Source organism: Bombina bombina, chromosome 2 (genome assembly GCF_027579735.1).
Source record: "Bombina bombina isolate aBomBom1 chromosome 2, aBomBom1.pri, whole genome shotgun sequence".
NCBI lineage: Eukaryota > Metazoa > Chordata > Amphibia > Anura > Bombinatoridae > Bombina > Bombina bombina.
The window spans coordinates 1,072,056,696-1,072,069,647 of NC_069500.1; the positions used below are offsets into that span (position 1 = coordinate 1,072,056,696).

General features: G+C 42.0%; 1 protein-coding gene across 1 annotated transcript in view; it reads right to left on the reverse strand.

The window, feature by feature from the left end:
- INPP4B (inositol polyphosphate-4-phosphatase type II B) overlaps positions 1–12,952 on the reverse strand; it is a 1,415,612-nt gene that overhangs the window by 679,377 nt on the left and 723,283 nt on the right. The window contains exon 6 of the mRNA XM_053703700.1: positions 2,203–2,268. Coding sequence (XP_053559675.1) covers positions 2,203–2,268 — 66 coding nt within the window. The remainder of the gene's footprint in view (positions 1–2,202; positions 2,269–12,952) is intronic.

The following is a 12,952-nucleotide window of genomic DNA, read 5'->3' on the forward strand; positions in this document are numbered from 1 at the left end:
AAACTTTCATGATTCAGATAGAGCATGTAATTTTAAACAATTTTCCAATTTACTTTTATCACCAATTTTGCTTTGTTCTCTTGGTATTCTTAGTTGAAAGCTTAACCTAGGAGGTTCATATGCTAATTTCTTAGACCTTGAAGCCCACCTCTTTCAGATTGCATTTTAACAGTTTTTCACCACTAGAGGGTGTTAGTTCCCGTATTTCATATAGATAACACTGTGCTCGTGCACGAGAAGTTATCTGGGAGCAGGCACTGATTGGCTGTCAAAAGAACTGAAAAAAGGGGCAGTTTGCAGAGGCTTAGATACAAGATAATCACAGAGGTTAAAAGTATATTATTAAAAATGTGTTAGTTATGCAAAACTGGGAAATGGGTAATAAAGGGATTATCTATCTTTTAAAACAATAAAAATTCTGGTGTAGACTGTCCCTTTAAATGGGGAGTTTGGTCTGTCAATGTGAAGCGGGCGTAACCCTTACACTACCTGATCGATACAACATCATACCTGATGTTTTAAAGCAGGTTATTCCAAACAATTTAGGAATGTTAGGCGATTTATGCCCTTTATGGCTTAAAACCAGACTCTGCATCAACTATGTAATTTTCCATGGGAGTTTTGCCATGGATCCCCTTCCAGCATGCCACAGTCCAGATGTTAGTCCCCTTGAAACAACTTTTCCATCACTATTGTGGCCAGAAAAAGTCCCTGTGGGTTTTAAAGTTCGCCTGCCCATTGAAGTCTATGGCGGTTCGCCCGTTCGCAAACAGTTGCGGAAGTTCGCGTTCGTGTACCCAAATTTTTATGTTCGCAACATCACTACATTTTATTTTAAACATTTTAAATGGTTAAGAAATAATAAACCAGCCCTCTTATTCAAGATACAAGCTGATGCAAGCTTCAGTAGAACAATAAATCATCCAGTTTAAAGTCATTGTCACATTTAATGCCTTGATAAGCAAACAACTAGGTTGTACAAAAAAATACTCAGATGCTCGGAGGCTTGAGGAGATCTGTCTAATCGGTAAATATCTGCTGCCAGCTTCCTATGGATTGCACTAAACTCTAAATACAATGATTTAAAGTCCAATTAGGCAAATATTTCTGCTATCAAATATATACTTCATAAACTTAAAAAATGGAAACTTGTAGGTGTTGCCAAACAAATATAGAAATCCTTGGATGGTATGAAAAAGATATTGCTCAGCAATGCAATGCTGCCATTTTTGGTAAAGAAGGGGCAACAAGACATTGGCAACAAACTGATTACAGTTTAGTTTACTTACATCTTTATAGTCCCTTATGTGTTTCTACTATAAATCTTGGAAATTCACAAAACGCTAGTGAATGTGCTATACATTTAAATGTAGAAAATATATATTGTTTGCATAAATATTTGCTACAGTTTTGACATTGTTAGCACAAAATTAAATGTTTGAAATATCAGAATATAACCTGTGTATATGAATCAGATAGACAGCAAATATAACTAAGAATATATATTGGCATTTAGTAAACATATTACAAACTTTTCTATATTTTTCACCACATGCAAATGTTATTTTTTTTTTTTCATAAGGATTTATTTACAATACCTACAACATTCGTTAACTTATTGCAACCTCCAAGACAACACGTTACATTGTCAAACTATATCAAAATAAAAAGAATATTGTGTGTGGGTTAAAGAATGACTAATTAATAGAGCGGGTGGGGTATTGTGTGGAATCAAAATAAGGGGACTTAAAGAGACACTAAACCCCAAATTTTTCTTTTATGATTCAGATAGAGAATACAATTTTAAACAACATTCATATTTACTTCTATTATCTTATTTGCTTCATTCTTTAGATGTCCTTTGTTGAAGAAATAGCAATGCACATGGGTGAGCTAATCACACGAGGCATCAATGTGCAGCCCTCAATCAGCAGCTACTAAGCCTATCTAGATATGCTGTTCAGCAAAGGATATAAGGAGAATGAAGCACATTAGATAATAGAAGTAAATTAGAAGGTTGTTTAAAAGTGCATGCTCTTTCTAAATCATGAAAGAAAGAATTTGGGTTTCATGATCTACATAAGGTTCTAAGATAGCTAAATTTTGATATACAACATTTTTACATTTAAATGATTGGTACAATGTTGTTTTCTGTGAATAAATATATCAGTTTGATAACCAGCTAAAGAATTAGGGAATTACCTGGGCTGAAGTCTTTGTGTGTGTCTCACAACATGGACAAAGCATGGGTTGCTCTGTTAGACTTGCCTAAAAAACATAGATAACAGCGAAGAGTTATCTCTGTTTATTCATACAGTGTAACCACTCTATATATATATATTTTTTTTTTAATGCAAACAGACAATCTCTTCTTTATAGATAATAAAACAATAGTTCTTTATGAGACGCTACACAAGACAGATATTGGCAATGTTGGGATCAGACAATCACAAGGTTCATGTCAAGATCTAACTGCACCAGTTAAACACACACACAAACTAGATAGACCAAAATAGAAAATTAGCCACAAATTCAACTCATGTATAATTACTCAGCTAGAGCAGGGAAGACAAACTCTTTTAAGACCGTGTGGCTACATTAGCAAATATCTTCTAAAACATAAAATCTACACAATGGGCGCGATCCGATATACGGCGTAGTTTTCGGCGCAAGCGAGGGAACCTGCGCCGCCCGTAGTTTCACCTTGCACATCTGGGTATTACATATACCCCGCCGGTAGTTGCTAAAGTGCCGTAAGTCGGACAAACTAGCGATGTCCAGAAATGAGCGCAAGTACAAATTTCTGGAGTCGCCAGTGACTTACGGCACTTTAGAAACTGCCTGCGCCTAAAAAAACTAACTAAAGTATTAAATATCCCGTAACTGTCTAACACGCCTCCCAAAAATAGCCCGACATGTATACCCCTATATCCGCAATCCCCCCTCTCACTCCTAACAATAAATGTATTAACCCCTAGACCGACAACCCCCCACAACGCAATAAGCCTAATTATTAACCCCTAAACTGCCATAGCCCACACCGCAATAAACCTATCCTAGTATTAACCCCTAAACCGACACTCCCGGACCCCGCCACACCTAAATAAAGTGTTTCACCCCTAAACCGCTGCTCCTGGACCCCACCTACATTAAATTTAGTAACCTCTAATCTGACCCCCCTACACTGCCGCCACCTACATTAAATTTATTAACCCCTAATATGACCCCCCTACACCGCCGCCACCTACATTAAATATAGTAACCTTTAATCTGACCCCCTACACCGCCGCCGCCTACATAAAATATATTACCCCCTAAACCTAAGTCTAACCGTAACACCCCCTAACTTAATTATTATTTAAATAAATCTAAATAATATTAATATTATTAACTAAATTATTCCTATTGGATTAGCCAATAGAATTGACCTTCAATTCTATTGGCTGATCCAATCAGCCAATCGGATTGGATCAGCCAATAGAATGCAAGGTCAATTCTATTGGCTGATCCAATCAGCCAATCGGATTGAACTTCAATCCGATTGGCTGATTAAATCAACCAATCAGATTTTTCGTACCTTAATTCCGATTGGCTGATAGAATCCTATCAGCCAATCGGAATTTGAGGGACGCCATCTTGGATGACGTCATTTAAAGGACCAGCCATTCATCGGGTAGTCGTTGGCCAAGAAGGATGTTCCGCGTCGGTGGCCTTCAAGATGGAGCCGCTCATCGCTGGAAGGATGAAGATAGAAGATGCCGCTTGGATGAAGACGTCTGCCGGATGGAGGACCTCTTCTGCCCCGATCGGATTAAGACTTCTGCCGGTCCGGATGTCCTCTTCTGCCCCATCGGTGCCCGGCTGGGTGAAGACGGCTCAAGGTAGGGTGATCTTCAATGGGGTAATGTTAGGTTTATTTAAGGGGGGATCGGGTGGGTTTTAGAGGGGTTTGTGGGTGGTGGGTTGTAATGTCGGGGGGGGTATTGTATTTCTTTTTTTTACAGGTAAAAGAGCTGATTACTTTGGGGCAATGCCCCACAAAAAGCCCTTTTAATGGCTGGTAAAAGAGCTGATTACTTTGGGGCAATGCCCCACAAAAGGCCCTTTTAAGGGCTATTTGTAATTTAGTTTAGGATAGGGAATTTTATTATTTTGGGGGGCTTTTTTATTTTATTAGGGGGCTTAGCTTAGGTGTAATTGGATTACATTTCTTGTAATATTTTTTTATTTTTTGTAATTTAGTGTTTTGTTTTTTTTGTAATATAGTTTAGTTTATTTAATTGTATTTTATTTTAGATAATTGTAGTTAATTTATTTAATTAATTTATTGATAGTGTAGTGTTAGGTGTATTTGTAACTTCGGTTAGGATTTATTTTACAGGTAATTTTGTAATTATTTTAACTAGGTAGCTATTAAATAGTTATTAACTATTTAATAGCTATTGTACCTAGCTAAAATAAATACAAAGTTACCTGTAAAATTGTCAGGGTGCCAGGAATCAGACTGAGACGAGAAGTGCAAAAATAATCACACCTTTATTAATAGCAAAAAATTATAAAATGTCCACAAGTCAAATAACAAGCCAGGAGTCAAAAACAGAGCTGGTAGTCAGACGAGCCGAGTCAGGAGCCAAAGCGAATAGTCAGACGAGCCGGAATCAGGAACAAGGAGAACAGCAGAGTCAGGAACAAGCCAGGGATCAGGAACCAGGAAAGACGTCAGGCAGCCAGGTAATACACAGGAACTCTCACAAACAGGTCTCAGACAACGCAAACGCAAAGCATACTGAACAGAGGCCCTTTAAATAATGAATGATGACATCAAAATTCTGAGACTGCATCCTGTCTCACATGGATGATGTGCAACAGTCTGGCCATAAAAGGAAGTGCAGGAAGTGAGCAGCATCCCCCACAATGCACCAAGTCAGGAAGAGAGGTGAGTAAAATGGCTGCCAGCAGCACATGGCAAACACAACAGGGAAAAACCCTGACAGTACCCTCCCCTCAATGACCCCTCCCCCACGGGAGGACAAAAGGCTTATTGGGGAAATGTGCATGGAAGGCACGGAGGAGGGCGGGAGCATGAACATCAGAGGAGGGAACTTAAGAACTCTCCTCCGGACCGTAGCCCCTCCAGTGAACCAAATACTGTACACGGCCCCTGGACATACAAGAGTCAATAATGCTGCTGACCTCATACTCCTCATGGTTGTCAACAAAGATAGGACGGGGACGAGGCAACACAGTGGTAAACCGATTACAAACCAATGGTTTCAAGAGGGAGACATGAAAAACATTGGAGATGCGCATAGAAGGAGGAAGGTCAAGAGCGTAGGCCACAGGATTAACCCGTCAGAGTATTCGAAAAGGACCAACATAACGGGGAGCCAATTTATTGGAAGGCACGCAAAGGTTCAAGTTGCGGGAGGACAGCCAAACTGTCTCACCAACCTGGTAGGAAGGTGCGGGCAGACGCCTACAATCAGCCTGGAACTTTTGGCGCTGCATAGAACGATGAAGGCAATCCTGAATCTGCACCCACATGGAACGGAGTTGCCGGAGATGCTCCTCCAAAGCCGGAATACCCTGAGACATGAATGAATCGGGCAACAAGGATGGTTGAAACCCATAATTCGCCATGAACGGGGATAACTTGGAGGAAGCATTAATAGCACTATTACGAGCAAACTCTGCCCAAGGTAACAGTTCAGACCAATTATTGTGGTGATCTGAGACATAGCAACGGAGGAACTGTTCCAGAGCTTGATTAGACCGTTTCGCAGCCCCATTGGATTGAGGGTGATATGCTGAGGAGAAGGAAAGCTGGATCCCCATTTGAGCACAAAAGGAACGCCAAAATCTGGAGACAAACTGGCTACCCCGGTCCGACACTATCTCCTACAGTAACCCATGTAAACGGAAGACCTCCCGGGCAAAAATTGAAGCAAGCTCCTGAGCGGTAGGCAGCTTTATCAAGGGAATGCAATGTGACATTTTAGAAAAACGGTCAACCACCATAAGGATAACAGTATTGCCATTGGAAACAGGGAGCTCGACAATGAAGTCCATGGAAAGATGTGTCTAAGGATGCTCACCATTAGCAATAGGTTGAAGAAGACCCACAGGAAGACGCCGAGGAGTCTTATTCTGTGCAAAAACTGAGCAGGAGGCAACATACACAGCAACATCAGAACGAAGACCTGGCCACCAGAATTGTCGAGTGACAGACCAAATCATTTGGTTCTTGCCTGGGTGACCTGCGGCTTTAGGATAGTGGTAAGTGTGCAAAAGTTTAGTTCAAAGATTCTCAGGAACAAAACACTTACCACTAGGTTTCTCAGGCGGTGCATTGGTTTGTGCAGCCAGGATCTCCTCCCCCAAGGGAGAAGTCAAATTAGTACGTATGGTAGCCAAAATATGGTCAGGAGGTATAACAGGAGTAGGTACAGACTCCTCCTTGGACAGAGGCGAAAATTGTTGAGAGAGGGCATCAGTCCAAACATTCTTACTACCAGGCAGGTAGGAGACCACATAATTAAATCAAGACAAAAATAGCACCAATCTGGCCTGTCGGGGCGACAAACGTTTTGCTTCAGATAGATAAGTTAAATTCTTGTGGTCAGTAAGAATGAGCACTGGCACGCTAGTACCCTCGAGAAGATGCCTCCATTCCTTGAGTGCCAAAATTATGGCCAGTAATTCCCTGTTGCCAATTTCATAATTGCACTCCGCTGGAGACAATTTCTTAGAAACCACACGGATGCAAGGAATGCAAGGAACTGTCAGGCGTAGGACGTTGAGAAAAGAGGGCACCTACTCCAGTCTCAGACGAATCAACCTCAAGAACGAAAGGCAGGACAGGGTTAGGATGAGCCAGAACTGGAGCGGCAGCAAAGGCAGTCTTAAGACTATCAAAGGCCTCAATGGCAGTAGGTGACCAATGGAGTGGATCATTCTCTTTACGTGTCATGTCTGTGATAGGTTTGACCAAGGAAGAAAAGTTTTTAATAAACTTTCTATAGTAATTGGCGAACCGCAAAAAACATATATGAATAGACCGAAGACCAACTGGGCGAGGCTACTGCAGAACTGCAGATAACTTGTCAGGATCCATGGAGAACCCTGCAACGGAGATAACATAACCTAGGAAGGTTACTTGAGTCTGATGGAACTCACATTTCTCAAGTTCACAAAACAGGAAGTTCTCACGTAGTCTCTGAATAACCTGTGTAACATCAGAACGATGAGCCTCAAGTGTGTCTGAGTGTATGAGGATGTCGTCTAAGTACACCACAACACACTGTTGCAACATATCTCGTAGGACATCATTAATAAATTCCTGAAAAACAGCAGGAGCATCACATAGGCCAAAGGGCATTACAAGATACTCATAATGCCCGCTCCTGGTGTTAAATGCTGTTTTCCATTCGTGACCCTTCTTAATCCTAACGAGATTGTACGCTCCTTTCTAATCAAGTTTAGTAAAGACCGTAGCTCCCTTGAGGCGATCAAAGAGTTCCGTAATGAGCGGAATAGGGTAAGTATTCTTAATGGTAAGACGATTAAGACCCCTATAATCGATACATGATCTTAACTCGCCACCCTTTTTCTTCACAAAGAAGAAGCCAGCCCCTGCAGGAGAGCAGGATTTGCGAATGATCCCCCGCGACAGAGCATCGGCAACATACTCCTCCATAGCACAATTCTCTGCAATAGACAGAGGGTACACCCGGCCCCGAGGAGGAATGGCTCTGGGTTGCAGGTCTATGGCACAATCGTAAGACCGATGAGGAGGCAACGTACCAGCATGCACCTTGTCAAACACATCTAGGAACTCTCGGTACTCCTCTGGCAATTGAGAAACCGAAAAAGTGCACAGGACTTTAAATGGTTTCTGAAGACAAGTGGAAATACATTGTGGGGACCACGACAAAATTTCGAACCTGCGCCAGTCGAGACTGGGATTGTGCTTTTGGAGCCAGGGATAACCCAGAACAACCGGAAAATGCGGAGAGTTTATCACCTGGAACTGGAGGGTTTCAAAATGGTGAGCCCCAACAGCCATGGACAACGGAGCAGTTTCGTGAGTAACGAGTGCGGGCTAATGGGGCCTGCCATCAATGGCCTCAATAGCAAGCGGAACGGACCGAGGCAAAACAGGAATGGAGTGCTTTGATACAAAAGCACTGTCAATGAAATAGCCCGCAGCACCAGAGTCAACAAGAGCCTGGGTGACTATGGAGGAGTCCACTCAGGAAAGGACAACCGTGACCAAAGGTTTCTACTTAAGCGGTTCCGGGGACAAGGATAAACCACCCAAGGTCTGCCCCCGACAGGACCTTAGGTGTGAGCGTTTCCCAGCCGTGTAGGACAAGACTTCAAAAGGTGGCCCTGTAACCCACAATAGAGGCAGAGCCCCTCCCTCCTCCTAAAGGCCCTCTCCGCCGTGGAGAGACACGTGAATTCCAGCTGCATCGGCTCAGCAGTACCTGGTGACTCGGGACCAGGAGGCATGGGAGGAGAGGGAGGCATGGGTGGGAACGAACATGTAGGAGACAACGGAACAGGAGGCTTCCGCAAGCGCTTCTTGAAAGAGGGCCTCTCTCTCTGAGTCTGATGTCAATTAGGATCAAAAAAGACACCAATGCCTCGAGATCCTCTGGTAAATCTCTGGCAGCAACTTTGTCTTTAATCGCATCAGAGAGCCCATGAAAGAAGGCGGCAACAAGGGCTTCATTCTTCCAACCTACCTCTGCGGCAAGCGTACGGAACTCAATAGCATACTGAGCAACAGATCTTGTACCTTGCTGAATGGACATGAGTCGTTTAGCAGCAGAGGAGGAGCGAGCCGGAACATCAAATACCCTTCGAAAGGAGGCCACAAATTCAGGGTAATTTGAAATCACAGGTTTATTAGTCTCCCACAAGGGATTAGCCCAGGCAAGAGCTGTGTCAGAGAGTAACGAGATGAGAAATCCCACCTTAGCTCTGTCAGAGGGAAACGCCTGAGGTAACATCTCAAAGTAAATGCCCAACTGGTTCAAAAACCCTCTGCACTGAAAAGGATCGCCTCCATATCGCTGAGGTAGAGGTGCAGAACCAGACATACTCCTGGTAGGCATAGGTGCAGCAGCAGAAACAGGAGCAGCAATAACTTGCGGGACACTTTGGTCCAAATGTGCAGTGCGAGTCAGCAGGATTTGCAGGGCTAGTGCAAATTGATCCAAGCAGTGATCCTGTACATCCATCCTGGAAATGATGGCAGGTAAAGGTGGATTATTAGCACCATCAGGATTCATGGCCTTTGCGTAATGTCAGGGTGCCAGGAATCAGACTGAGATGAGAAGTGCAAAAATAATCACACCTTTATTAATAGCAAAAAATTATAAAATGTCCACAAGTCAAAGAACAAGCCAGGAGTCAAAACCAGAGCTGGTAGTCAGACAGTCGAGTCAGGAGCCAAAGCGAATTGTCAGACAAGCCGGAATCAGGAACAAGGAGAACAGCAGAGTCAGGAACAAGCCAGGTATCAGGAACCAGGAAAGATGTCAGGCAGCCAGGTAATACACAGGAACTCTCACAAACAGGTCTCAGACAACGCAAAGGCAAAGCATACTGAACAGAGGCCCTTTAAATAATAAATGATGACATCACAATTCTGAGACTGCATCCTGTCTCACATGGATGATGCACAACAGTCTGGCTATAAAAGGAAGTGCAGGAAGTGAGCAGCATCCCCCACAATGCACCAAGTCAGGAAGAGAGGTGAGTAAAATGGCTGCCAGCAGCACATGGCAAACACAACAGGGAAAAACCCTGACAAAAATAAATATAAATCCTAAAATAGCTACAATGTAATTATTAATTATATTATAGCTATCTTAGGGTTTGTTTTATAGGTAAGTATTTAGTTTTAAATAGGAATAATTTAGTTAATAATATAAATATTATTTAGATTTATTAAAATAATAATTAAAGGGCCATAATACCCAAATGTTTAAACACTTGAAAGTGATGCAGCATAGTAGAAAAAAGCTGACTATTTAAAAAAGAAAGATATTTTACCTCAAAAGTTCCTCAGTAGCCACCTCCCATTGTAAAGGATTTCTAAGCAGCATTTTAGTATGTCTGTCCCGGGACATCTTAGGGAATGAGCATCGTGAACTCTCATATTATTTCACCAATCAGGTAAAGGAAGTTTACTATGAAATCTCATGAGAGATAAGTCAAATCTCATGAGATCACAGTAAGAGTTTGTGACCTCAGCACTGCTGATGCTGATTGGCTGCTGTTCATTTCTTCATTTTTTTTATTTTTACCTGCAGCTGGGAGCAGGTGAAGTATAACTTTTTACACAGAACTTACTCTGCTGAGCTGAGGAGATTGTGAGGTAAAATATCTTCCTTTTTTACATAGAGATGCTCAGGTGATATTTTCCTGTCAGCTTTTTACAGTTATACTGCATCAGTTTCAAGTGATTTAGCATATGAGTATTATGTCCCTTTAAGTTAGGGGGGTGTTAGGGTTAGACTTAGGTTTAGGGGGTAATATATTTTATGTAGGTGGCGGCAGTGTAGGGGGGTCAGATTAGAGGTTAATACATTTAATATAGGTGGCGGCGGTGTAGGGGGGTCAGATTAGGGGTTAATACATTTAATGTAGGTGGCGGCGGTGTAGGGGGGTCAGATTAGGGGGTAATACATTTGATATAGGTGGCGGCGGTGTAGGAGGGTCAGATTAGGGGTTAATACATTTAATGTAGGTGGCGGCGGGGTCCGGGAGCGGGAGGTGTATTTGTAACTTCGGTTAGGATTTATTTTTCAGGTAATTTTGTAATTATTTTAACTAGGTAGCTATTTAACTATTTAATAGCTATTGTACCTAGCTAAAATAAATACAAAGTTACCTGTAAAATAAATATAAATCTTAAAATAGCTACAATGAAATTATTAATTATATTGTAGCTATCTTAGGGTTTATTTTATAGGTAAGTATTTAGTTTTAAATAGGAATAATTTAGTTAATAATATTAATATTATTTAGATTTATTTAAATAATAATTAAGTTAGGGGGTGTTAGGGTTAGACTTAGGTTTAGGGGTAATGTATTTTATGTAGGTGGCGGCGTTATAGGGGGTCAGATTAGAGGTTAATACATTTAATATAGGTGACGGCGGTGTAGGGGGGTCAGATTAGGGGTTAATACATTTAATGTAGGTGGCGGCGGGGTTCGGGAGCGGCGGTTTATGGGTTAAACACTTTATTTAGTGGCGGCGGGGTCCGGGAGCAGCGGTTTAGGGGTTAAACACTTTATTAGGTATTGCGGTGGGGGATAGCAGTTGACAGGTAGATAGACATTGCGCATGCGTTAGGTTCGGCGCTGTGTAATATATAGTATCAAAGTTTGTCATAAATGCTATTAGATTACAGAATGTTATTAATTATTAATCATTTTTATGCATGATGATGTTTGGAGCAGTACTGTTAGCCCCATTAAGGGCGATTGTCAATTTTTGTTCCAGTTAGGCCGCATATTACTCCTGCAAGTCCAAATTTCCCCACAAAGGGCTTTGTCAAATTTCGGGACTTTAAGATGCGACCTAACTGTCCAACTTCAATAGGTGCTTATTTTTAAATGTAAAAAAAAAAAAAAAAAAAATATAGAAACTAAAATCAAAGTAAATTACACAATAGGCACTTAGATATACATACACTGTTGTGACACTATTCAGTACTACACCAACTGAGATTTATATATATATGTTTGAAACATTATGTATCATTAAGCTCTATTTTTAAAATCATTTAATCATTATCTATCTGTTCTTTTTTAGTCTTCTGCTGCACAGGGTCGATGTAAACATAGTAGTGGGTGACCAACAGACCACACACCTGTTGGCAATTTTTCCATCTAAAGATTAAATTACCATACCTGCCCTGATAGGTCACTCACCTCTTTATATTAATCCTGAACAGCAGAGGACAGATATCTCTGATGAAGCGCATGTGCCCATGCGCGAAACGCGTAAGATTGGAGTTCACCTTGTAACCAGAAAGCCTACCCTGCAATAAAACTTTTTCCTGACACCTGGACTCAGCTTTCCTTCTTCCTCATTTTGTATGCAATCGGCGGCAGGAGGATCCGCCGTCGGCTGAGTCCTATGATTGAAACGGCACATCGTATCACTTGAAACTTTAAAGGGTACTCACTTTTCCGCTCCGCTGCCGTCATCACACAGACGCTTGGACTTCAACCCCACAGGGACCCGTAGAGCCGCACAAGATCAGAGCGACGCGCTCACACCACCAATGAGAGGAGAGTCCCTTGACAGTGAGGTCATCAAGATCCGACACGCTTAGACGCCGAGTACGGGCACGCAAGCGGACCCACCAAGGGTGAGCAGACCACCTAGGAACCATATAGGAGAATCTACTCCAGGTTGCAGGCACACCGTGTCTCCCCGAATCTATATCAGCGACTTGGCTCCAGAATCGGGTCCCTCCCAGAAACGACTTCTCTTACACACAGCGGCCTAGGACAGAGACTGTCATCAGTGAGTACCCTTCTTTGTATTCGCATACATACTTACACAGTGCAAGATACCAGTGACTTTGATTACCTAATGATACCCTGTAAAGAACTTTCCATTTAACACAAATTGAGAGCCGAGATCATATCGATCCAAGAGGCACAACATATGGTTTTGCCTTTACATCTATCCCACTTAGGAATCAGAGCCTACAAATGGACTAACACCCACGAACAGTGTATTTCCATCTAAGAGGAACTATCCTCTACCAACAACACTGACATTATCAGGACTATTTCATCGTCACTGACTTTCTATGCTACATTACAAAGCAGTTTGGCAAATTATAATTTCATCAAGTATTGTGCAGGAGCCCTAACAGCCGAATGTATTTCACAGGTTAACCCACTACTAATATTAGCT